The sequence below is a fragment of the Cetorhinus maximus genome, chromosome 23, assembly GCF_964194155.1.
Source record: "Cetorhinus maximus chromosome 23, sCetMax3.hap1.1, whole genome shotgun sequence".
Lineage (NCBI taxonomy): Eukaryota > Metazoa > Chordata > Chondrichthyes > Lamniformes > Cetorhinidae > Cetorhinus > Cetorhinus maximus.
The window spans coordinates 31044661-31065435 of NC_135901.1; the positions used below are offsets into that span (position 1 = coordinate 31044661).

A 20775-nucleotide genomic window follows, 5' to 3' on the forward strand; every position below is an offset into this window, starting at 1 on the left:
GACCTGGATACAGTGCCAAAAGCGCTTCACTGACCTGCTCTCTGCAACGTGAGTGAGATGTCGCTGCCATGCATGTAGCCCAGTATTACTGTATGCAGCATGTCAGGCCTCAGGTGGACACAGGGTGCGTGATGCTCAACAGGTCTACAGGATCATGGGCCCATGGCCAAGGTGAAGCAACAATGTCAATGGTCAAGGATGGAAATGAGGAGAAGTAACTGTGGAGTTCTTGGAGGGATTTCCAATCACCGTGACTCGATGAGCCAGGACATCGCCCTTTCCCTCTTTTCCTTGCAGGAGAAGAGGGCTCACAATGCCTGTGAGCTACAGAGGACCAGGGGAGGGACCACACATCTCCATGCTATTCGACCTGTGGAGGAGAGGGAAATGAACATTGCCAGAATACCATCCATGGAGCATGTCGGTGACCGCTTGGGCATTAATGGTAATGGGTAACTCCAAGTGGCAGCAACTGAGTACCGGGATAGATTTGGAAGAAGGTCACTAAGAAAGAGGACGCTCTGCATGACCTCATCTCATGACCAGGGGGCGGTAGATGCAGGAACCCTCACAACATTTAAGAAGTATTTAGATGAGCGCTTGAAACGCCAACGCACACAGGGCTATGGGCCAAGTGCTGGAAAATGGGATTAGAATAGATAGGTGCTTGGTGGCTAGCACGGACACGATGGGCAGAAGGGCCTGTATTGTGCTGTATAACTCTATGACTCTTTGACCAAGACTGCCTTGTGTTTCTCTCACAGGTCCCAGCGCTAAGATCTCACTCCCTGAAGAGGACTCAGGGCTCGGACATGAGGAGGACGTAGACGTGTCCGTGGATGTACCCTCACCACCATCTCACTCAGCAGACACCAGGCCAGAGACCCACACTGCTGACGGTACAAGTGTGGACATAGAGTGGAGAGGGGTGATGAGCACAGCATCAGTGTGCAGGAGGAGGTGTCAGAGGCAGAGGTTTCTGAGCACAGTTCCCCCTGGAGGTGGGAGGGCAGTCACAGGCAGCAGGGGGAACACTACATAGGAATGTCCGTGAGCGCAGGGAACCGCGGCGGCTCAAGCACTGATTGGCTCTCAGTGGTGTTTAGCTAAGATACATTTTGTACAGAAAAGAATTTGCCATCTATCTGGTGAAATCCGAACATTCATGTGAAATAATTCAAACCATTTCCACAATATTTACAAGATGTTGAAGTCAGTGTGCGGTCAGAGGCTCTCATTTTCTCACCAGCAGCCTGCGTGCCCCACCCAGTAAACCTTCCTCATGTCTGACATGTCCTCGGATACATGATGGATACAATGCCGTGCCCTCGGTGTTTCACACCCACTCCTCTCCCTTCCAGCTCTTGGTTCACACTCTTCCAAGGTGGACATCACATGAAGCGATGCTGGATGAACAGGTCTCTGGCCACGATGAAGTCCTGCATGGACTCCTGTACCCTGTGCCCTTCGGCGGCCACATCATACACCGTGTCTCCAGGGACCCTCCAGTGGGCCTTCACCCTCACTTTTCACCTCTATATCCTCATCCTCTTCCTCCTTCTCCTTGACCTCCTCTTCCTCATTTGAGTATAGTCTCCCTTCCCTGGACGTCCTCCGGTCCCAGTGACAGATCCCTCCTCAGCACCAAGGTGCGGACCATGAAGCAAGCTACAATCATACGGGATACCCTGGCAGGTACGGACTGCAGAGAACCCCCTGAGTGGGTGAGGTATCTGAACCACATCTTGAGCTAATGTCATGTTCAATGAGAGTCCTTCTTTGAAGGTGATTTTCATTGTACCTACTCTGGGTGTCTGTCTGAGGCTGCTGTGGGGTTTGTAATGATATTTGAGTAGATTGAGGTTTTAAGATGCACAGGTTGATCCATCTGAATCCACTAATAAATTATTTACCAATAAACAACAAATAAAGATCTTTTTAGAGCTTTAACCCAAACAGGTGAAGTTTAATAGAAGTTTTATTTTAAAAGATGAATTAATAAGGAATTACCAAAGATCACAGATACAGGCATGTGCTTGAGTACAATGTTAATGTTACACAAGGGTTTTTCTCTTCTAAGTTCGAAGCTGAATAAATTTTAAGTTCTAGACTGAATAAAAAAGTAAAGAATAGAGTAAAGCCCGAATTTATTCAACTGAGGTGATTCTGTAAAATTTACAAAAGAAATACCCTGCAGAATTGAGTAAATCTCTGGAGAGATCAGTTCTGCAGTGTTATGACCAGGATGGGAGGAGTGTTTAGTTTATCTAGCCCCAGTGCTCCACAGGTCCCACCATAGGTGTAAATATGTAGTTCACTCACCAAAACGGCCAAATGTTTACCTTCGCTTCTGCTAGACCCAGAATAAAAGAGACTTTAACCAGGCTTCTTTCAATAAATTCAGAATGATTGATTTATTATGAAACAAAATCTCTCTTTAAGTTAAAACAAGTTGTAAAACTGGTTAACATACAATGTGTAATCTGGAAGTGTAATGATTTACCGCCTTTAAAATTCCAACAGACACATACGAACACGTGCGCGCGCATGCTCTCAAAGCATAACAAAGGACAAGACAATTAAGGTCTCTGCAGAGATTGGCGTAAATGGAGAACTGGTCATTGTGTTTGTCTAGAGATCCTTACCAAAGGATTGACACCTCATTTGCCTTGACATGTCCTCCTTCACTCTTCTTTGAACCAGGGTTGATTCCCCTGGCTTGATGGTAATGGCAGAGTGGGGGATATGCCAGGCCATGAGGCTACAGATTGTGTTTGAGTATGGTTCTGCTGCTGCTGATGGCCTACAGTGCCTCATGGATGCCCAGTCTTGAGTTGCTAGCTGTGTTCGAAATCTATCCCATTTAGCACGGTGGTAGTGCCACACAAAACAATGGAGGGTATCATCAATGTGAAGGCGGGGCTTGGTCTCCACAACAACTGTGCAGTGGTCACTCCTACTGATACTGTCGTGGACAGATGCATCTGCAGCAGGCAGGTTGGTGAGGATGAGATTAAGTGTGTTTTTCCCTCTTCTTGGTTCCCTCACCACTTGCTGCAGACACAGTTTAGAGTCGATGTTAAGGACTCCCAGGGCAATTCTCTCCCAGCTGTATACCACTGTGCTGCCACTCTCTGCTGGGTCTGTCCTACAGGTGGGACACGATACACCAAAGGATGGTGATAGTGGTGTGTTGGACATCATCTGTAAGGCATGTTTCTGTGCCTATATCAGGCTGTTGCTTGACATGCCTGTGAGACAGCTCTCCCAATTTTGACTCTAGCCCCCAGATGTGGGAAGGAGGAGGGTTGACAGGGCTGGGTTTACCGTTATCTTTTCCGGTGCCTAGGTTGATGCCAGGTGATCTGTCCAGTTTCATTCCTTTTGGACTTTGTGGTCGCTTATTACAAGTGAATGGCTTCCCCAGCCATTTCAGAGGGTGTTTAAGAGTCAATCACATCGCTGTGGATCTGGAGTGACATGTAGTCCAGACCCGATAAGGATGGCAGATTTCCTTCCCTAAAGGGCATTAGTGAACCAAATGGGCTTTTACAACAATCGACAATGGTTTCAGGGGCACCATTACTGAGATGAACTTTTTAATTCCAGACTGTTATTAACTGAATTTAAATTCCAACAGCTACCACAGTGGGATTTGTCCCCCAGAGCATTAGGCTGGGCCTCTGGATTACTAGCCCAGTGACATTACCACTACGCCAGTGCCTAAGGGAACAGCTCACTATAGCCAATCCCTGAAGAGGAGGAGGTATGAAGGTTGGACTGAAGGTAAATCCAGGGAATTGGCCAGGCCAGGCTGACAGGACCCAGCAAGGTGGGGTGCAGTTATGGAGCAGGCTTGAGAGGCCGAGGGCGAGTGTTAAAGGGGGTCTGACCTTGAGAGGGGTGCCTCTGATGTGCCCAGGGAACCCCCAAAGGAGGTCCCGCCGCTCTTACCGGACACCAGCCTGCTCAGTAAAAGCTGCCAGGCTACCCATTGGCCTCCTCCTGCCACGGGTAAAACAGCCGCAGTGTTGAGCTGAGGCACTCAATAGGCCCAAGTGAGTATGGGAGACAGGTCAGGGCGAGCGTGTAGGGGTTGGCTGGGCTCGGACTGTGCTTTACAAGCCACCCTCCCCCCATCTCCCGTGAGTATGTGTGTGTGTGTGTGTGTGAGTCAGTGAGTGTATGTGTGTGTATGTGTCTGTGAGTGTGTGTGTGTGTGAGTCAATGAGTGTATGTGTGTGTGTGTGAGTATGTGTGAGTAAGTGAGTGAGAGTGTGTGTATGTGTGTGAGTGTATGTGTGAGTCAATGATTGTGTGAGTATGTGTGTGTGTGTATGAGTCAGTGAGTGTATGTGTGTGTATGTGTGTGTGAGTGTGTGTGTGTGTGAGTCAGTCAGTGTATGTGTGTGTATGTGTGTGTGAGTATGTGTGTGTGTGTGTTTGTGTATGAGTCAGTGAGTGTATGTGTGTGTATGTGTGTGTGTGTGTGTGAGTCAGTGAGTGTATGTGTGTGTAGGTATGTGTGAGCACATGCTCTGCTCAAAGGCAAAAGTGAAACTAAGACAGGATCACACGACACACTTCCCTTCCAGTGATGTCACGCTGATATCCCTTAGGCATATTAAAACATAAAGGAACAAAAGTCAGGAAGATCACATAATTAGATTAGTTAGATCCCAGCTGGAGTATTGTGTCCAATTCTAAGGAGCACACTTTGGCCAGAATTTCAATGACTCAGTGAAAATGCAGAGGTGATTTACTAGAATGGTTCCAGGGATCTGGGAGTTCAGTTACACGGAGAGATTGGAAAAGCTGAAATTGGTCTCTTTAGAACAGTTAAGAGGTATAATCTAGAATTTCAAATTCATGAAAGGTTTTGACAGAGTAATTAAGGTAAAACTGGTTCAAGTGGCTGAAATTTCAGGAGTAAGAAGACACTGATTTAAGGTAATTGATTCAAAAATATCTTTCAAAAGGAATCACAGAGGGGTCTCGGGAATGAGGGGGTAGTGGAGCTCATTACATAGAATGAAATAGCTCTCACAAAGAGACAGCACTGACACAACGCTCTTCCCGTGTTTCATTGCTGACATGTGGCGGTGTAGGTCAGAGTGACAGTGGAACTTCTGCTCAGGTCAGTGTGACAGACACAGAGCTGGATGGTGAATGACTCCTTCTGTGTTTCATCAATCTCTGACTCAAAGAGGAAGAGACAGAGAGTGAAGCCCTGGAGAGAGACAGAGTGAAAGAGAGAAAAGGAACGTGGAGACACAGGGAAACGAAGGTTTGTGCTACTTTTCGGGTGCAGGGGTCACGATTTGTGATCTGTCTGTGTCTGTTCCTGTTGGGGCTGCGTGCTGCCTTCTCATTTTCATTAGATCTCCCTGCTGCCCAGCACAACACATGCTCAGCAGGGGCTCTAACAGTGTGTGAGACTGGCACGTGTTTCAGCCAGTCTCCAGCTCTTAAAGGCAGTCAGTCCCTCTTAAAGGGAAGGTGCTCTGATTCACAGGAGGCTGCTGCTGCTGCCGCTGCTTGTGAATGCTGCAATTGGAGACAGGTGAATGGAATAGTAGAACTGAGAGTGTGCGCCACAGTTCAGGGATGTGGAACTGGAAACCTCAATCATGGAGGTTGGCAGGAGGCCAGAGGCCAGGTTTCCATTGGGGTTGGGGGTTGGGTGGGGAGGACCCTGAAGGAACGCCCTCCGGAGGGAATGGGAGCAGGTGACCAGGGAGGTCCATGCAGGAGGTCTGACACCGAGGCTTGGGCAGGAGCTCAATGAGCTGACGCGGGTGGGAAAAGTCAGGGAATCATATTTACATGGCCCCTCCTACCCGCAACACCACCAACCTCCCGCACTGCTCAGTGCAACACAGCCCTCATCACTCAGCAATCCCCACCCCTCAGGACTCACACCTCACATTCACATAGTGCACCTCACTCTCACACACCTTCCACTGATACCAGCACCCACCCCTCACTGTCTCCACATACCTGTAGCTATTCAGCTAAGGCAGGCACATCACTCAAGCACAGTGCAGCACAATCACTGACACACTGCTCTCTCTCTTGCAGGACCAGGTATCTGATAACCCCAGGAAGCGGCAGAGAACAGGCAGGGACCAGGCAAAGCTCCATCCAGTGAAACTGAGGGAGGAGATGGTTCTCTATATCACGGGAGTGGCTGTGACAGAGTCTGTAGCATCCAATGTCACCGAGAATATTCGAGATGATGCAATCATCCTGCCTCATGTCCCTCTGAACTCCCAGCTCATCCTCATCCAGCTGTCTGGAATGATGTGCGAGCTGCAGATGGCGGGGCCGTGCGCCTTTTGCTTTCCAACCCACCCTCCCCTCCCCAATGCCTCACCCCATGACCCCCTTCCGATTCTATATTTCCAATGATACCCAAAAACTGCCATATCCCCAGGAGGCAGAGAGAGAGAGAGAGACAGAGGGAGAGAGAGACAGACAGACAGAGAGAGAGGGGGTGGAGGGGGGGTGGGGGGGAGAGATAGAGATAGAGAGAGAGAGACTGAGAGAGAGAGGGAAAGGCAGTCAGAGAGAGAAAGACAGAGAGAGAGAAAGAATGAGAGACAGGCAGACAGAGTGAGACAGAGAGAGATAGACAGAGAAAGCAAGAGAGAGACAGACAAAGAGACAGAGGAAGATAGAAACATAGAAACTAGGAACAGGAGTAGGCCATTCGGCCTTTCGAACCTGCTACGCCATTCATTATGATCATGGCTGATCATCCAACTCAATAGCCTGCTCCCGCTTTCTCCCCATATCCTTTGATCCTTTTCACTCCAAGAGCTATATCTAACTCCTTCTTGAAAACATACAATGTTTTGGCCTCAACTACTTTCTGTGGTAACGAATTCCACAGGCTCACCACTCTCTGGGGGAAGAAATTTCTCCTCATCTCAGTCCTAAATGGTCTAACCCATATCCTCAGACTGTGACCCCTGGTTCTGGACTCCCCCACCATCGGGAACATCCTTCCTGCATCTACCCTGTCTAGTCCTGTTAGAATTTTATAGGTTTCTATGAGATCCCCCCTCATTCTTCTGAACTCCAGCGAATATAATCCTAATCGACTCAATCTCTCCTCCTATGTCAGTCCCGCCATCCCAGGAATCAGTCGGGTAAACCTTCGCTGCACTCCCTATACAGCAAGTACCTCCTTCCTCAGATAAGCAGACCAATACTGCACACAATATTCCAGGTGTTGTCTCACCAAGGCCCTGTACAATTGCAGCAAGACATCCCAGTTCCTGTACTCGAATCCTCTGGCTATGAATGCCAACATACCATTTGCCTTCTTTACCACCTGCTGCACCTGCATGCTTAACTTCAGCGACTGGTGTACAAGGACACCCAGGTCTCGTTGCACATTCCCCTCTCTCAATTTATAGCCATTCAGATAATAATCTGCCTTATTGTTTTTGCTACCAAAATGGATAACCTCACATTTATCCACATTATACTGCATCTGCCATGCATTTGCCCACTCACTCAGCTTGTCTAAATCACACTGAAGCATCTCTGCATCCTCCTCACAGCTCACCCTCCCACCCAGCTTTGTGTCATTTGCAAATATGGAGATATTACATTTAATTCCCTCATCTAAATCATTCACATATATAGTGAATAACTGGGGTCCCAGCACCGATCCCTGCGGTACCCCACTAGTCACTGCCTGCCATTCGGAAAAAGACCCGTTTATTCCTACTGTTTATTTCCGGTCTGCCAACCAGTTTTCTATCCATCTCAATACACTACCCCCAATCCCATGCGCTTTAATTTTACACGCCAATCTCTTATGTGGGGCTTGTCGAAAGCCTTCTGAAAGTCCAAATAAACCACTCATCAACTCTACTAGTTGCATCCTCGAAAAATTCCAGATAGAGAGAAGAAGGAAAAGGGAGAGGCAAAGTCAGAGAGAGAGAGGTAGGCAGAGGGAGAGACAGACAGAGAGAGAGAGACAGACAGAGGTCAAGAGAGAGGGAGATAAAGAGAGAGATAGAGAGAGAGGGAGGCAGGCAGACAGAGGGAGGCAAACAGACAGCTAGCGAGAGAGAAAGGGGGACAGGCAGACAGAGGGGGAGTGAGAGAGACAGACAGAAAGAGGGAGACAACAGACAGACTGCTAGTGAGAGAGAGAGAGGGAGGACAGGCAGACAGAGAGAGAGCGAGAGAGCCAGACAGAGAGAGAGAGGGGGAAAGAGAGACAGGCACACAGAGAGAGAAAGACAGAGGAAGAGCGAGACAGACAGACAGAGGGAGAGACAGACAGGCAGACATAGAGGGAGGCAGACAGACGTAGAGAGAGAGGGAGAGATAGAGAGACGGATAAAGAGAGAGAGGCAGACAGACAGACAGAGAGAGAGAGACAGACAGAGAGAGAGCAACAGGACACAGAGATGATGAAGCCCTGTCAATTGGTCCGACACAGCCACCAGCTCAAATATTGCGTTGTGTGTAAATTGGAGACTAGTGCAGAGTTGGAATCTGTATGTGTTGAATCACCGAGCAATAGTGGGCTACAGCTAGGCCAGGGGAATGGACAGTTCCTGTGCCAGCCCAGACTGCTACTGCCCATGTCGAAGTGGTGCGGCCCCAATCTGAGCCCTCAAGCCTCAGAGCTGCTCGAGGGTGTCCTGCAAGGCCACGTGCAGCCTCCCCTAGTGAGAGTCAGCAGCCTTCCAGACCAGCCATGCTGCAATCAATGGGGAAACACTGTGTAGGAGCACTAGGCAAGGCGAGGGAACCCACAGGACAGGCACTGAGGGAACACACAAGGGCGAATTGTTCAATTTTGTTTGTATAAGTGGATGTGCTGTTGGGTAAAGATGTTAATGAAAAGGTTCCTGTTTCTATGACAGGAAGGTGCCAAGGGGAAGCTGTGATGGGGCGTCTCAGGCGAATGTAACAGTGGGGAATGGGGGATCCATGGTGGGAAAAGGGGATTGTCCTGTGGGAACCGAAGTCTGAGCAGCCCCTCTCTGACAGCCGGTCCGGGTCGAAGGTGCCAAGGGAATATCCCCCCTGCCTCCTCCCCCTCCTGAGATGTCCCCCGGATTCCTGTTGACAATGCTGTGCCCTCATGATGGTGATGATATGAAGGGTGTTCAGCAGAACACCATGAGCTTGAGCAGCTGCTCCTGTGTGTACTGGAGGCTTCACTCCGAGTGCTTCAGGAATCAGGCCCACTGCTTCACCACACTGATGGTCTGCTCCCCCATGTTCCTGGGGGCTCCATTACTCTCAGTATTCACCTGTTCTTTTCACATGGCTGCTTAGCGGTGGGGACAGGTGGGGTGGGATGGGGAGGGGGTGTTTGTGAGACATGAATCGAGGGGGCAGCCGTCATCTCCGAAAAGCCGCTCTCAGTTTCCCTGTGGAGGAACAGAGATGGTGGGAATGTCTGACTGCTTCAGGATGAAGGGACCGTGGCTGCTGCCTGGGTCGTAGACATTCTCCAACATGATGCACTGCGCATGGCCACACACCAACTCTACCTGGATGGAGCCAGATTCCTTTCAGCCCCTGCACTCCTCCCGTTTGACATGGGGGCTACACAGAGCCACATCCACCATCAGGAATCCTGCTATCCTGGGAAATTCATGGAAACCCCCCCACAGCCCCCATCCCGCTACTCCCTCCTGAAGGAGAAAACGAGGCACTCGCCTCACCAGGCAACAGATGGTCTCCGTCACCGAGTGGATACCTCGATGGACAGCACACTGGGAGATGATGGATATGGTACCTGCTCCTGCCTGGAAAGTTCCAGATCCAAAGAATTTCAATCAAACTGTGACCTTAACGGCCACTGACAGCACCATCCTCACCCTGGTGTGAGGCTCCAGGTCGTGTTGGAGGAGGTGACACAGCTCTGTGACCACCCCATTGTTGAATCAGAGTCACTCACGCTCTGCTCCCGGGTTAGGGGTAGGTTGGTAAAGTGTTCTTTGAAAACCTGGGCTGGGTATGACAGAGCCTGCGTCCCCCCCTCCCTTTCCCTCTTTACAGGGCTTCCCCTCACTGCAGTGTCTGCTTCATTTGTTGGCCATGTTGCAGATCCAGATGCACAGTAACCACAGTCCCCATACCTCATGCAGAGTTAGGTCACCAAATCCTCTGTCCTCCCTGAATGTATGCAGCAGCTCACAACACAACCTCCAGAGAAGCACTCACTGCTCCCCCAATAACTTTCCTGCAACAGAATTGGATAAATAATTCAAAGGCAACAATTTGCAGGATGAAGGGAAACGGACCGGGGAGTGGGATTAATTGGAGAGACAGGGCAATAGAGGGATTCAAACAGAAGAATGAGGATATTAAAATGGAGCTGTAGCCAGACCAGGAACCAATGTCGGTCGTGCACTCAGTGGTGATGGATAAACGAGAATTGTGTGAATTAGAACATGGACAGCAGAGTTTTGGATGAGCTGAAGATTATGAAGATTTGTGACTGGAATTGTGTGGCCAGGATAACATTGGAATAGCAGAGTCGGGATTTAGCAGAAACACACATGAAGGTTTATTCAGCAGCTGGGCTGAGGCAGAGGTGGAGATGGGTGATCTGATGAAGGTGGTAGTGGGCAGGATTGGGGATGGAGAGAACAGGGGGTCAGAAATCAGCTCAGGGTCAAAGGGAGCATGAAGGTTGTCGACAGCCTCAGGTATCAGCCAGAGAGCGGGTGTGGGGGTGGGGGGGGGGGGGGGGAGGTGGGGGGTGGGGTGCGAATGGAATGGATTTAGTGACGAACTGAAGAAATAGCTTCATTCTTTCCAAATTTTAATTGACCAGACCAGTAATACTGTTAAACATGCTTTTAGAATAAATAGCTAGATAGAGAGACTCACCAGGGACACCAATACTAGCCAAGATGGGATAGTAGCCCGCTTGAATGACCTGAAGTGTGTACCGTATCCGCCATGCTAAAGGTATCCCATCTGGAGAAAGCCAGGAAAGCACCAAGGATAAACCCCTGTCCATTGTTAGAACATTCCAATCTATTGCTCCCAGATTCTGATCCATTGTTGTAACATTCCAACTTTTGTTCTCAGATTCTGATCTCTCCTCTCCCTCTTTCTGCAGCCGCTGATCCCTTTTAGTGCGGGAGGTGATGCTCCTACTGACACAATGGGAGAACACATGGAAAGGAGTCCCTTATTAACAGGAGATGGAAACTCTCCAGTGACACAATTAGGATCCATGGAGACTGATGTTGACAGTCACTGAACAAACAGGTTCAGTTAACCCCTTTCAATCCAACCCTTTTTTATATCACAATACAGTCGAACATTTACCCGGTCTGGATGGGATGTATGAGGGTCAGTGAGGGAAGGGAATGTGAAAATAGTGGAGGGGCCGACCATAATCTTTCAACCCTGCTTGGATATGGGAGTGGTACCTGAGGGCTGGAGGGTTGTAAATGTTCCACCCTGTTTATAAAAGGAGAGAGGGGTAACCCCTGACTGAAGCGACGGAGCAGTCAGCATAATGTTGGTTATGAGGAAATTTCTGAGGTCATAATTGAGGGCAAGAATTAAAAAAGGCTTTACAAATGAACAGAAGTGTGTATACATTAATGGAAAATCATATCTGATAAGCTTAATGGAGTTCATTGTGAGTAATGAGAGGGTTGATGAGGGAAGTGAGGTTGATGTTATGCATTTGAAGAAAGTGTGATCAAGTCCCATTTAATGGAGTTGTTATAGAAACTAAAACCCATGGATTAAAAGGACAGTGACAGTGTGGATATAGAGGTTGGCTAGGAGACAGAAAGCAGTGAGAAGTGGTGAACGATGGTTATTCAGACTGGAGGGGAATATAGAATGATGTTCACTGGGGGTCGAGTTTAGGACCACTGCTCCTTGCGATACACAGAAATAACATAGGCTTCTTTATAAAGACATTTGCAGATCACAGGAATTTGGAATTTTAAAAAGTGAGGTGGATAGTAGTAAGCTTCAGGAAGATATATACTGATTGGTGAAATGGAGAGACACGGAGTAAATGAAATTGAATTCAGGGACGTGTAAAGGGTACATTTTGGAGGAGGAATGAGGAGAGGCAATATAAACTAACTAGGACAATTTTAAACAGCTTACAGGAACAGAGCGGATACATGATACATGTACACATATCTTTATCACTGGAGGGACAAGTTGATAAGATTGTTAAAAATGTACAGGATAGGATACAGAAAAAATACAAACAAAGGATATTGGACTGTATAAATAGAGGCAAAGATTGAAAAAACAAGGAAGCTATGCTAAAGCTTTTTACATCACCGCTTAGTTCTCAGCTGAGGAATTGTGTCCAATTCTGGTGACAACACAGTGGAAAGGATGTGAGGGTGTTGGAGAGGAATTGACTGGGATGGTGTCAGGGATGAGGGATTTCAGTTACATGGGGAGACTAGAGAAGGATATGAGGGTCTTGGAGAGAGGACAGAGGAAATTGACTGGGATGGTGTCAGGGATGAGGGATTTCAGTTACATGGGGAGACTAGAGAAGGATGTGAGGGTCTTGGAGAGAGGACAGAGGAGATTGACTGAGATGCTGTCAGGGATGAGGGATTTCAGTTACATGGGGAGACTAGAGAAGGATATGGGTGTCTTGTAGAGAGGACAGAGGAGATTGACTGGGATGGTGTCAGGGATGAGGGATTTCAGTTACATGGGGAGACTAGAGAAGGATGTGAGGGTCTTGGAGAGAGGACAGAGGAGATTGACTGAGATGCTGTCAGGGATAAGGGATTTCAGTTACATGGGGAGACCAGAGAAGGATATGAGGGTCTTGGAGAGAGGACAGAGGAGATTAACTGGGATGGTGTCAGGCATGAGGGATTTCAGTTACCTGGGGAGACTAGAAAAGGATATGAGGGTCTTGGAGAGAGGACAGAGGAGATTGACTGGGATGCTGCCAGGGAAGGTGGATTTCAGTTACATGGGGAGACCAGAGAAGCTGGGATTGTTCTCCTTAGGTCAGTGAAGATAAAGGGGAATTGAACAGAGGTCTCCAAATTAATGTGGAGTTTTGCGAGAGTAAGGAATAAGGAATAGTAACAAGATTTACAATAATTGGTAAAAGAAGCCGTGGGGGCATAAAGAGAACAATTTTTATAATCTGGAATACGCGGCCTGGAGACATGATGGAGCAGGTTCAAGAGTAAAGTTTCGAGCGAGTGTGCACGATGCCTACATTCTGAGTCGCTTGCAGATCCCTGATATCTTCCAGGGTCCACAGAGTCATGGAGATGCAGTGAAGGCCCTAATAGTCGCTAAATCGCAGGACGATGATGACAACATGCAGTGAGGACACTCCATAGATCTTCACATAGCCTCTGAGAATGTCTGACTCCTGTCTGGCTGAGGGCAGCTCGCTTGCGATCTCTGATCAGGGCCAACTCAGAGATGCAGCCATGAAACTTTAGATGCATCTGATGCTATGTCCGCCTTCAGCAGCTCAGCCCTTTAGGAGCTGGTGCACAGCATCATTGGTCGCAGATGCTGGTGTGATGGGGGCCAGCCCCAACTTATAGACGCTGGGAGCACACAGAGAGTATGAGAAAACTCCATGGTGCCTGCCCACTACATTCTGGCAGCAATGACCAGCGCTGCCTAGGTGCAGGAATTAGTAATGTTTCCAGGGAGCGTGAGGCTGGACCATCACTGTGGCCTGAAGGCCACACCGAGCACAGGGAAGAGGCCCTGGACTGAGACACCTGCCTTTATCTTGTGCTGAAAGGTTTCACATCTGAGTGACAAGAACACTGCTCATCAGAACAAGGAGCCACAGGCAGGGAGACATTATTAGGAGTTTATTGACAACAGTGAACAGTATGTACAAGTTATCAACACCCGTGCACAGGCCGTGCAACTAGTTTTACCTAACTTTCCTAACCCTGCCTTGGTATGTCTTGGTGCTCCCTGGACATCCACAGCAGAGATGGAGGCAGCCTCCTTGGCCTATGGAGCTGGATCTGGGGAGGTCACAGAAAGAGGGGATTTGGATGGGCTGGTCACTCCCAAAGTGACCTGCATGGATTGCCCCGGAGCGTGTACCTGCTAATCCTTCTCTCTATGGGTGCTCGAGGGCCCTGGCTGACTCCATGAGCGGAAGGGGTAGCTGGAGTGAGCTTGAGCTGCCCAGCACCCCTCTCACGTACATACTGTTGGAGGGCAACTCTGGCATCAGCAATGGAGTTAAGCCCGCACAGCAGCGCAGTAGCGACGTCCTGGACCAAGGTCTCTGTGGCGGTCACCATCTGGCCAGTGTTGACCTCGGTGCGTTGCAGTGCCGAGGCTGTCACCTCAGTCTGAAGGTGGATGGACTCCTCCATCGAGCCTTGCAACCTGAGGAGTGCAGCAGACATCCCTTCCTGTTGACCCCGAGCTTGCCTTTGCAGCTCCAGCAACGGTGGCACGACCTTGTCCAGGGGCTCGTCATCTGACTCGAACTCAGCAGCGTTCTAGCCTCCAGCAGCCCTCCGAGTGCCAGACACCTGGGAAGTCCCTGCCTCTGTCTACTATGGATCAGAAAATGTGACGTGATCCCAACTGTGCTTCCGAGGCGACTCGAAAGCTAGGTCCCACCGAGGTGTGTGCCTCTGCACTGGTGGGGGGTGTAGGTGAGCGCTGTGACGGGACTTCAGGGAGGGTGCCTCCGGATTCCTCTTCAGAGGTTTCTTTGGGGCTTGATTGGGGGCCCTGGGTCATGGAATCTGTCGGCTGTTTGGCAGATGTGCCTGCGAAAGCAAGGGGAGATAATTAGGACATGGCAGTGGCCTGTGAAAGAGGACACATAGTTGACTGATGGATGTTGCACTGCTGGATCCTCACTTGGTAGAGCAGCGCCGACCTCCCCATCGGCACAGGACCAGTCCCAGTCATCGCTGGCCAGCTGGATGGCTCTGTTTTTGAATTCTGTCAGAACTTTGATTTCCGGCATCCCTCCACCTGTCTGCGACGTTTCTTTCCTGTTGTGAGCCAGTTTGTCCTGCATGGATAGAGATGGGGGGAGAATATCAGGGCGCCTGCCAAGCCAGATGATAAGTATGCCTGGCCTGTGTGGGTGAGTGGTCCCATGGACGGGATGAGGACAATGACGGTGCATGTGAAAGACTGAATGGTGATGTCCCTTGTGCTGGCAGTGAGTGAGGGCCCTGTGGATGTGTGATGGGTTTGAGAGTGTGTGAGTTGGGAGTGATGAAAAGAGTGTCTTACCCTGGTGGAACAGAGGAGATCATTCATCCTTCTTGCAGCACTGGGTGGCTGTCCTCCTCTGCAGGGTGTTCGCACTGACCACCGCTGCCACCGCCTGGGTTGGTGACATTGCTCCCCATCCTGTGGCCGGAGCGGGGGTAGAGCACATCCCGTCGGGCCTGCATGGCATCCAGCAGTCGCTCGAGGGACCCATCATTGAAGGGAGGGGTGGGGGAGCACTGCAGACTTTTTGCCTTTGCTGGCCATGTCCTTTTAAAGATGGCAGCAGGTGTGATGCAACAGCAGGGTGATGGCGACCGGGCGAATGGGAGCCCCCCACCACCCACGCCATGGGAACGGCGTGTTTCCTGGGAATGCATAAATAATGAGGCAGGCTCAGGAAGATACGGTTGAAAACCCGCCATTTTCATCAGCAGGTAGGATTCCATTTTACCCGCCCGCTACCGCACTTAGTGCAATTCTGGGAAAATTCCACTCATAGATTTTAAAAGACTCGGGCAAAGTAACTCACAATACCCTGAACCCTGAATTCATAGTGAGTTTTTCAGAATCACAGAATCACACAGTGCAGAAGAGGCCCTTTGGCCCATCGAGTTTGCACGGACACGTGAGAAACACCTGACTTACTTACCTAATCCCATTTACCAGCATTTGGCCCATAGCCTTGCATGTTATGACGTGCCAAGTGCTCATCCAGGTACTTTTTAAAGGATGTGAGGCAACCCGCCTCCAGCACCCTCCCAGACAGTGCATTTTTCTCAGCTTAAGTTCCTCGTAGACAGCATCTTAAGGCTTAGATGCTGGAGGCTTTTCACACTTGTATTAGATTTTAGAATGCCTGCCCTTACACACAGCCTTCTCTCCTTTATGCATGTTTTCCCCTTTGAATGCAAATTCCCATTGCTTCACCATGTCTTTGGACTTTTACCTCTCTAGCAATAAAAATCTATTCAAGTGCCAATTTTACCAGTAATCTTTGAGAAAAATAAACACTATGTTTCTTAACTTCTCCTAGCCCCCTCTTTTGAATGCAAGATAGTCTGGCTTATTTTAAAATGCAAATATTCCCTTTGCACCTATGTTTACCTACCTAACACTTCAAACCTAGCTTACCTTCTGTTACATCAAAGCCTTCAGACTAGCTGCCTTTACTTCAATTAAGTCCACCCACACACACACATAGACACAGTACCCACTATTACTCTACCTTACAATAAATTCCAATATCACTATGAAAATTATTGTACCTTCCCGACAGTATTCTCTATTGTCCCTCTTGTCTGCCCTTTGCCCAGTTCTCTGCAAATCCCCCTTGTCAGTGATTATCCAGTACCCTTTCGAAACTTACTATTGAACCTGCTCCATCATGTCTCCAGGCGGTGTATTACAGATTATAAAAATTATTCTCTTTATGCCCCCATGGCTTCTTTTACCAATTATTGTAAATCTTGTTACTGTTCCTTGCTATTTACTCTCGCAAAACTCCACATTAATTTGGAGACCTCTATTCAATTCCCCTTTACCTTCACTGACCTAAGGAGAACAATTCCAGCTTCTCTGGTCTCCCCATGTAACTGAAATCCCTCATCCCTGACACCATCCCAGTCAATATGCTCTGTCCTCTCTCCAATACCCTCACATCCTTTCCACTATGTCGTGAATTAAACACAATTCCTCAGCTGAGGATTAAGCAGTGATGTATAAAACTTTAGCATAACTTCCTTGTATTTTCAATCTTTACCTTTGCTTACAAAGTCCAATATCCTACATTTGTATTTGTTCCGTATCCTATCGGGAACATTTTTAACAATCTTATCAACTTGTCCTTCCTGTGACAACGAAGTGTGTATGGGTATCTGCTCTGTTCCCGTAGCCCGTTTAAAATTGTCCTAGTTATTTTGTATTGCCTCTCCTCATTCCCCCTCCCAAATGTATCCTTCACACGTCTTCAATTTCATTTGCTCCGTGCCTCTCCATTTCACTGATTAGTATATATCTTTCGGAAGCTCACTACTATCCTCCTCACTGTTTAAAATTCCAACTTCCTGTGATCTGTAAATGTTGAAATTCTATTCTTTATAAAGAAGCCTATGTTATTTATATGTATCACAAGGAGCAGTGGTCCTAATCTCGACCCTCAGTGAACATCACTGTATACTCCCCTCCAGGCTGAATAATCATCGTTCACCATTTCTCATTGCTTTCTGTCTCCTAGCCAACCTCTATATCCATACTGTCACTGTCCTTTTAATCCATGGGTTTCAGTTTCTGCAACAACTCCATTAAATGGGACTTGATCACACTTTGTTCAAATGAATAACACCAACCTCACTTCCCTCATCAGCCCTCTCGTTACTTACAATGAACGCCACTGAGTTTATGAGGTATGATTTTCTATTAACATATCCACACTTTGGTAATTTATAATGCATTTTTTAATCCTTGCCCTTGATTATGACCCCAGTAATTTCCCCATAACTGACTTTATGCTGACTGATCTGTAGCTTCAATTAGGGTTTACTCCTTTTTCCATTTATAAACAGGGTGGGACACTTACAACCCTCCAGTCCTCAGGTGCCACCCCCATACCCAAGGAGGATTGAAAAATTATGGTCAGCACCTCCACTATTTTCACAATACCTTCCCTCAGTGACCCTCTTACATCCCATCCAGATTGTGTAAATGATTGACGTTATTGTAATATAAAAAAGGGTTGGATTGAAAGGGGTTAGCTGAACCTGTTAGTTCAGTGACTGTAATTAATATCAGTCTCCATGGATCCTAATTGTGTCACTGGAGAGTTTCCCTCACCTGTTAATAAGGGACTCCTTTCAATGTGTTAACCCATCGTGTCAGTGGAAGCATTACCTCCAAAGCTAACAGGGATCATCAACCCCAGGGAGAGGGAGAGGAGAGATCAGAATCTGAGAACAACAGGTTGAAATGTTACAACAATGGAACAGAATCTGAGAACAACAGAATGGAATGTTACAACAAAGGATCAGAATCTGAGAACAATAGGTTGGAATATTAGAACAATGGATGAGAATCTGACAACAATAGATTGGGACATTCCAACAATGGATCAGAACCTGAGAAAAATAGATTGGAATGTTACAACAATGGATCAGAACCTGAGAAAAAAGGTTGGAATGTTCCAACAATGGACAGGGGTTTATCCTTGGCTTTCTCCAGATGGGGTACCTATAGAATGGCAGATTTGATACACACTTCAGGTCATTCAAGCGGGTTACTATCCCATCTTGGCTATTACTGGTGTCATTGGTGAGACTCTCACAGAATCACAGAATCACACAGAGCAGAAGAGGCCCTTCAGCCCATCGAGTCTGCATTGATACATGAAAAACACCTGACCTACCTATCTAATCCCATTTATCAGCACTTGGCCCATAGCCTTGAATGTTATGATGTACCAAGTGCTCATCCAAGTACTTTTTAAAGGGTGTGAGGCAACCACCCTCCACCACCCTCCCAGGCAGCGCAATCGAGACCGTCCCCACCCTCTGGGTAAAAAAGGTTTTCCCCACATTCCCCCTAAACCTCCTGCCCCTCACCTTGAACTTATGTCCCCTCGTGACTGACCCTTCAACTAAGGGGAACAGCTGCTCCCTATCCACCCTGTCCATGCCCCTCATAATCTTGTACACCTCGATCAGGTCACCCCTCAGTCTTCTCTGCTCCAACGAAAACAACCCAAGTCTATCCAAGCTCTCTTCATAACTTAAATGTTTCATCCCAGGCAACATCCTGGTGAATCTCCTCTGCACCCCCTCCAGTGCAATCACATTCTCCTATAATGTGGCGACCAGAACTGCACACAGTACTCCAACTGTGGCCTCACCAAGGTTCTATACAACTCCAACATGACCTCCCTACTTTTGTAATCTATGCCTCGATTGATAAAGGCAAGTGTCCCATATGCCTTTTTCACCACCCCACTAACATGCCCCTCCGCCTTCAGAGATCTATGGACACACATGCCAAGGTCCCTTTGTTCCTCAGAACTTCCTAGTGTCATGCCGTTCATTAAATGCTTCCTTGTCAAATTACTCCTTCCAAAGTGTATCACCTCACACTTTTCAGGGTTAAATTCCATCTGCCACTTATCTGCCCATTTGACCATCCCGTCTATATCTTGCTGTAGCCCAAGAAGCTCAACCTCACTGTTAACCATCCGGCCAATCTTAGTGTCATCCGCAAACTTACTAATCCTACCTCCCACATAGTCATATATGTCGTTTATATAAATGACAAATAATAGGGGACTCAGCACAGATCCCTGTGGTACGCCACTGGACACTGGCTTCCAGTCACTAAAGCATCATTCTGTCATCACCCTCTGTCTCCTACAACTAAGCCAATTTTGAATCCACTATATTAAATTACCCTGTATCCCATGTGAATTTGCCTTCTTTATAAGTTTCCCATGTGGGACCTTGTCAAAGGCTTTGCTGAAATCCATATAAACTACATCAACTGCACCACCCTCATCTACACACCTGGTCACCTCCTCAAAAAATTCAATCAAATTTGTTAGGCATGACCTCCCTCTGACAAAACCATGCTGAATATCCCTGATCAAACCTTGCCTCACCAAGTAGAGATAGATGCTCTCCTTCAGAATTTTCTCCAATACTTTCCTGACCACTGACGTGAGACTCACTGGCCTGTAGTTCCCTGGCTTATCTCTACAACCATTCTTAAATAGCAGAACCACATTAGCTGTTCTCCAGTCCTCTGGCACCTTCCCCGTGGCCGGAGAGGAAATAAAAATTTGGGTCAGGGCTCCTGTGATCTCCTTCCTTATCTCCCTCAGCAGTCTGGGACACAAATCATCCGGACCTGGAGATTTGTCCACTTTTAAGCCTGATGTTCTATCCAGCTATTTATTCTATTCACATGTTTAACTGTATTACTGGTCTGGTCATTTAAAATTTTGGAAGAAAGAAGCTATTTTCTTCAGTTCCAGTCACTAACTCCATTCGTATCTGCCAGCTCCACCCCCCCCCCTCCACACCAAACCCACCCCCCCCCCACCCCAACCCACTCTCTGGCTGATATCGGGGGCTGTCCACAACCTTCATGTTCCCCTTGACCCTAAGTTGATTTCTGACCCCCTGTTCTCTCCAGCCCCAGTCCTGCCCAATGCCACCTTCATCAGATCACCCATCTCCACCTCTGTCTCAGCCCAACTGCTGAATAAACCCTCATGTGTGTCTCTGCCAAACCCAAACTCGGCTATTCCAATGTTATCCTGGCCACACAATTCCAGTCACAAATCTTCATAAACTTCAGCTCATCCAAAACTCTCCTGTCCATGATCTAGCTCACACAAATCCCGTTACCCATCACCCCTGTGTTCACGGCCCTACATTGGTTCCTGGTCTGGCGACAGCTCCATTTTAATACTCTCATTCTTGTGTTTGAATCCCTCTATGGCCCCGTCTCTCCAATTAATCCCATTCCCCGGCCCATTTCTCTTCATCCTGCAAATGGTTGCCTTTT

General features: G+C 48.1%; 3 protein-coding genes and 1 long non-coding RNA gene across 5 annotated transcripts in view; 3 read left to right on the forward strand and 1 right to left on the reverse strand.

The window, feature by feature from the left end:
- The window catches only part of LOC144697120 (uncharacterized), a 432856-nt gene that overhangs the window by 208058 nt on the left and 204023 nt on the right, over positions 1-20775 (forward strand). The window lies entirely within an intron of this gene.
- Positions 1-20775, reverse strand: part of LOC144697359 (uncharacterized) — a 226542-nt gene that overhangs the window by 155200 nt on the left and 50567 nt on the right. The gene's annotated exons all lie outside the window — the stretch shown is intronic.
- Positions 1-20775, forward strand: part of LOC144697094 (uncharacterized) — a 391382-nt gene that overhangs the window by 144421 nt on the left and 226186 nt on the right. The window lies entirely within an intron of this gene.
- LOC144697966 (uncharacterized) overlaps positions 1-20775 on the forward strand; it is a 164609-nt gene that overhangs the window by 49249 nt on the left and 94585 nt on the right. The window contains exons 5-6 of the mRNA XM_078569918.1: positions 298-445; positions 765-899. Of these exons, the coding sequence (XP_078426044.1) occupies positions 298-445; positions 765-899 (283 nt within the window). The remainder of the gene's footprint in view (positions 1-297; positions 446-764; positions 900-20775) is intronic.